The sequence below is a fragment of the Vigna unguiculata genome, unplaced genomic scaffold (genome assembly GCF_004118075.2).
Source record: "Vigna unguiculata cultivar IT97K-499-35 unplaced genomic scaffold, ASM411807v1 contig_471, whole genome shotgun sequence".
NCBI classification, from domain to species: Eukaryota; Viridiplantae; Streptophyta; class Magnoliopsida; order Fabales; family Fabaceae; genus Vigna; species Vigna unguiculata.
This window is the reverse complement of record NW_021011184.1, coordinates 71,482-77,768: the sequence shown is the minus strand read 5'-3', so window position 1 is coordinate 77,768 and position 6,287 is coordinate 71,482. Positions and strand designations below refer to the sequence as shown.

At 43.9% G+C, this 6,287-nt stretch overlaps 1 protein-coding gene across 1 annotated transcript; it reads left to right on the top strand.

Moving 5' to 3' along the window:
• On the top strand, positions 1 to 657 carry LOC114172022. The gene is made up of 3 exons (XM_028056761.1): positions 1 to 78; positions 166 to 310; positions 395 to 657. The coding sequence occupies exons 1-3, from the start codon at positions 1 to 3 to the stop codon at positions 655 to 657; spliced, it is 486 nt and encodes a 161-aa protein (XP_027912562.1).
• The last annotated feature ends 5,630 nt before the right edge of the window (positions 658 to 6,287 follow it).

Genomic DNA, 6,287 nt, shown 5'->3' with positions numbered 1-6,287 from the left:
ATGGAGGCTGCACGTGTGGCTGCCGAGGATGTACATAGGCAGCATATGGAGGCCTTCCGCCAGCTGGAAGAGAACAGGGTGACTGCCCCTGTGTTTGGCCCAGAGCCATGACCACCAGTCAGGGAGTAGAGTCTGGAAGACTTCCTGAAACACCATCCCGTGAAGTTCAACTGGAAGACGAGCCCTGACGCAGCAGACCAGTGGCTGAAGGATCTGGAGAGGATCTTTGATGCAAAAACATGCCCAGCGGAGAACAAGTTAGCTTTCACAGTATACATGCTCACCGGGGAGGCTGAGCACTGGTGGACCAGTACCAAATCCATCATGGAGGAGAGAGGCGAGCCGGTGACGTAGGAGGCCTTTAGGGGGAAATTCCTCTCGGAATATTTCCCAGACAGCATTCGATATGCCAAGGAGGTGGAATTCCTCCAATTTACCCAGGGAGGGAAGACCGTGACCGACTATGCTGAGAAGTTCAAGCACCTCAGCCGCTTTTATACCTTGCCACTCGATGAGGAGTGGAGTTGTTGGAAATTCGAGAACGGCCTCAGGGGAGATATTCGCTTGATGGTAGCACCCATATCCATTCAGGATTTTGCCGCTCTAGTGGAAAAGGCCAAGGTGATGGAGAAGATGAAGAATGAGGTAGAGGGTTAGCGGCCCCAGCACCCTCAGAGGATTGGTTGACCATCTGGGTCCAAGCCTAGATACGACGAGCGGAGGAGACCATATGACAGACCTCCCCATCAGCCTCAGGGGTCTAGGGGTCTTCCTCCCCAGCAGGGTCAAGTGTAGTGTTACATATGTGGGGGCCCACACCTGAGGAGCGCTTCCCATGCATAGAGGGTTACCGTAGATGCAACAACTGTGGCAAAGATGGCCACTTTGGGAAGGATTGTCCCACTCTTGTTAGGGCAGCGACACGCCCTCCAGTTCAGACTCCTCACCAGCACCAGCGGAGAGATAAAGGCAACAGGCCTCAGGCGACGGGCATAGTCTACGCCATGACCAGAGCAGAGGCAGCAGGTTCAGGTAACCTCGTTATGGGTTATTGTGTAATTTCTAGGATGAGATGCTGCTTGTTATATGATTCTGGAGCGACACACTCCTTTGGGTCTATCGGTGTATGAGTTGTAGTGTGAACTTGTGGTATCTACTCCGGCATCGAGTTTGGTCAGGACATCGTCCTTGTGTGCTAGGTGTCCTGTCGAGGTGGAAGGACGCAGATATAGGGTGAATCTAATATGTCTGCCTCTCCAAGACGTTGGAAGTGATCCTAGGGATGGATTGACTCTCTACAAACCGCATCCTTATAGACTGCCGAGAGAAGAGGTTGTTGTTTCCCGATTCAGAGGAGCTCGAGTTGGTGTCTCCTCAGGGGGTGGTGAGGGAGATTCAGTCTGGCGCGCAATGCTTCATAATCTTCGCCCGTATGGAAGTGGAGGAAAGAGAGGGACCATCAATTATACCTGTGGTGCATCAGTTTGAGGACGTGTTTACGGATGAAGTACCTGGGTTACCTCCCAATAGGGAGGTGGAGTTCTCTATTGACCTAGTATCAGGGACAGGTCCGGTATCGATGGCTCCATACCGCATGGCTTTGGCAGAGTTGGTGGAACTTAAGAAACAGATAGCGGAACTGATGGTGAAGCAGTTTATCCGACCCAGCACTTCGCCGTGGGGAGCACCAGTGTTGTTGGTAAAGAAGAAGGATGGGAGTTCACGCCTGTATGTAGACTACAGGCAACTGAACAAGATGACGATCAAGAATAAGTATCCGCTCCCGAGAATTGATGACTTGATAGATCAGCTGCATGGGTCGTCACTATTCTCGAAGATAGACCTGCGGTCGGGATACTGTCAGATTTTGGTAAAGGCTGATGATGTGCAGAAGACGGCCTTCCGATCCCGGTATGGACACTATGAGTACATGGTTATGCTTTTTGGTGTGACCAATGCTCCAGTAGTGTTCATGAACTACATGAACCGGATTTTCAGACCCTTCTTAGATAAGTTTGTCGTAGTCTTCATAGACGACATCCTTATCTATTCTAAGACTCAGGAGGAGCATGCAGAACACCTGAGGTTGGTGCTTGGTGTTCTGAGAGAGAAATAGTTGTATGCCAAGTTGTCCAAGTGCGAATTCTGGATGGATGAGGTTCAGTTTTTGGGGCATGTGATATCCGCCAAGGGGATTGCAGTGAACGCAGCGAAGGTTAAGGCAGCGGTAAAGTGGAAAAGTTCTAAGTCGGCCACAGAGATCAGGAGCTTTGTGGAGTTAGCGAGCTACTATAGGAGGTTCATAGAGGGATTCTCCAAAATAGTGGCACCCCTGACACTGCTTACTCGGAAGGACCAACCCTTCACTTGGACAAATAAGTGCGAGGAAAGTTTCCAGGAGTTGAAGAGAAGATTGACTAGCGCTCCAATACTAGTGATCCCAGATGTCGGGAAGCCATTTGAGGTCTACTGTGACGGCTCCCACCACGGACTTGGTTGCATTTTGATGCAGGAGAAGAAGGTTGTGGCATATGCCTCGAGACAACTCAAGGTGCATGAGAGGAACTGCCCCACTCATGACTTGGAGTTGGCGGCGATAGTCTTTGCCTTGAAGATTTGGAGGCATTATCTTCATGGTGCTCAGTTTCGTGTGTTCAGCGACCATAAAAGTTTAAAGTACTTGTTTGAACAGAAGGAGCTGAACATGAGGTAGAGGAGGTGGGTGGAGTTCTTGAAAGATTATGACTTCGAGCTCCTATATCATCCGGGGAAGGCAAATGTGGTGGCAGATGCTCTGAGTAGGAAGACTGTACATACGGCACATCTCATGATAAAAGAGGTAGAATTGCTGGAGAAGTTCAGGGACATGAGTGATAACGCTGTCGTTGACGCGATCAAATTAATACTACTTATCTATAACAACTTCAGTATTATTAAGAAAGTAGTCAACAAAATAGAAAGGGTAAGGTAACCCAAAGTCGTCTCCCAACGAACACGGAATTGATTTTTAACAAATTAGTTCTTATAAATTCTATACAAAAGAGTTAGTCAAATAAAATAATAAAAATATGGGGATTAAGATAAACACAGATAGAAATAAAATTTAAAAGATAAAAAGAAATAAAAACAATAGTAAAGAAAATAGATTGATTCCATTGCTTTTTCAAAATAGATTCATCATCGGTTATCTAAAGATTATTGCTCGATTAATTATTATTGTAGATTTACAAATTAATCAATGTAAAGTCTCAATTAATTTGTTGGCGTTCTCACTTTTAACCAAAGTACAGTCTCAATTAAAAGTGAGAACTTTTAGATTATCCACAGTAAATTCAACCAAAGTACAGTCTCAATCAAATTTACTATGCCTAATCATGTCTATTCTTTTATCTCCTCACCAAATAAAAAGCTTAATTAATCAAAGTAAAGTCTCGATTAATTTTCATTAGAGTAAATACCTTTAACCAAAGTAAAGTCTCAATTATTGGTAAAAACTCATTTAATCACATGAAAGTTTCTAAATAAAATCAAAGTAAAGTCTCAATTAAATTTAAAAACCCTTGAACTCATATGATCAACATGCATATAGATTTAAAATCATTACTTTTTACGAGATTCAAAGATAAAAGACATAGATGAATTAAAACCTCAACAATAATAAAAAGAACAAAAAAATTAATTCATTCTAACCTCAAAATCCATAATGAAATTACAATGGAATCAACCCAAGAAGTTTAGCAATCCATGGAATACAAAATAAGCATAAAAGAAGAATAGAGAGAAGAAAAGAGAGAGAAAGAAATTAGGTCCCCCTAAGGGTTCCTAAATTCCGAAGTGCCGAGCTTGTTTTCTACTTCTCCCTTGGTCTCTTTATATAGGAATTGGACTGGGCTTTTCTGTTGCTAAAATCTCTCAAATATCTTTTAAAATAAAGATAAAGATAAATATTCAAAGATATTTGGAGAGATATAGACTATTTAATAAATATAGTTGGTTAATAATTTATGATATAATTAAATAAATAAATTATTTAAAGATATCTAATAAATTATCACCAAATAATATTTGTATTAATTTTCTAAATAGCCTATTTTCAATTTTGTAGTCCAATTTTGCAAAGGCATCCAAAAATATCAATATTTGCAGTTAAACCCCTCTCCTTTGACCAGTCTTTGACCAGAGTTGACTGTTTGACCAGCTTTTGAATGCTTGACCAGATTTGACCATTTGACCGTGCAATAGCAGACTGACACGTGGCAGCTCCTTCTCTCTCCAGAATTAGGGTTTCACTCTCTTACTCTTCTCCAACAAAGCTACTACCTGATGATGGTTGCGGCTGCTGTTTTCCGACGACGAAGGCGCGGTGGTGGAAGCGATGAACGGCTGCTGGTTCAGATGCGCGCTGGTTCGTGGATTCTGGCTCGCGTTTTGCTGCGTTCCCAATCTGTTCGAAGGTTCGAACTGCCACTGGTGCGTTCTGGTTACAGGTGGTGGTGCAGGTTCGCGGTGGCCATGGTTGCACACTTTGATTGCAGGTCTGCGGTGGCCACGGTGGTGCGCGATGTTGCTGTGATGTGCAGATGCGAAACAGAGAGGCAACAGATGCGTGAAGAAGAGGACACGATCTGCGTGGAGATGATGAGGAAACTGTGGTGGCTGACGCAGATCTACTTCCGAATGGGTGCTACTCCGGCGAGATCCATGGCTGACGGTGCGGGAAGAAAAACTCGCGGTGGCCGTGAAGCTGGTGCAGGGATGAACTGCGCGTCTCTGTGGTTTTCCGCTGCCATGGATCTGTGTGTGTGGCGCGCATTTTCCGGCGAAGAGGACGGCAGAGAGGTGGTTGCCGACATGGAGATGGAGGCTAGGGTTTGGGAGGTTGAAGGTGATGACGTGGCAACATGCTATTGGCTGAATTTTGAGTTGCTAGATCATGACACGTGGCATTATATTATTGGTTAATTTAATTAGTGGAGGATTGCCACATGGCATGATCTGAGTGAATTAGGTTTAAGTGATAGGAGGGGTGCAAATAGACATATTAGGGGGTGCAGAATAGGTTTTGGTGAGACCCATTTAGAAAGAGGGGAGTGTATGAGTAAAAACTGGGGTGCAGAAGTGATTCTTCCAACTAATTTTAGCTTTATTTAAAGGTGTTTTGTAATTTCAATCTATTTATTTTCTCACCTTTAAATAAGATTAATCTTAACTTCAGCTGCATCAACAAACGTTAAAAAATCCAAAAATAATTTATGCAGCTAAAATTCACTTTTTAAGACATTTTTATCGCACAAGCTCAAACAACATAATTATCATAATTATCCATTAACTCACTCTTTAAGCACACAAATTCAATTAAATACCCAGAGTTAAATACTGAATGAGGGCAAAAATACGCACTCATCAATGAGGCTACAGGTGGAGTTGGGGTCCGAGTCCATTAGGTGTAGTACCCTTACTATATCGGGTGACTTCTTGAGCTCAGTGAGAGAGAGGCAGTTATTAGATGCCAGCCTGAACAGAGTCAGAGAACATCTTGGGTCAGATGAGACTAGAGATTTCACTTTGGGTAATGATGATATCTTGAGGTTCCAGGGCAGGATCTGTGTACCCAATGATGTTGAGGTAAAGAAGTTAATTCTTGAGGAAGGACATAAGAGTCGTCTTAGTTTGCATCCTAGCATGCCTAAGATGTACCAAGATCTTAAGGAGACTTTCTGGTGGCAAGGGATGAAGAGGGATGTGGCTCAGTTTGTATAAGGATGTTTAACTTGTCAGAAAGTGAAGGTGGAGCACCAGAGGCCCGGTGGGAACCTACAACCCTTAGAAATACCAGTGTGGAAATGGGACAACATCTCCATGGATTTTGTAACCCATTTGCAACGGACTTTTAGAGGACATGACACCATTTGGGTGATAGTGGACCGATTGACCAAGAGTGCCCACTTTTTGGCGATGAACTTGAAGATGTCTATGGCCAAGTTAGCCCAGCTATACATTAAGGAGATCGTGAGGTTGCATGGAGTACCTTCGAGCATAGTTTTTGACAAAGACCCACGGTTTACATCCCGGTTCTGGAAAACCTTACAGGAAGCTTTGGGGACCAAGCTGACTATGAGCTTAGCTTATCACCCTCAAACTGATGGCCAGTTTGAGAAGACGATTCAGTCATTAGACGATTTGTTGAGGACTTGCATATTGGATCATTTGGGTGCTTGGGATGAGGTATTACCTTTGATAGAGTTCACCTACAACAACAGTTTCCATGCGAGCATCGGCATGGCGCC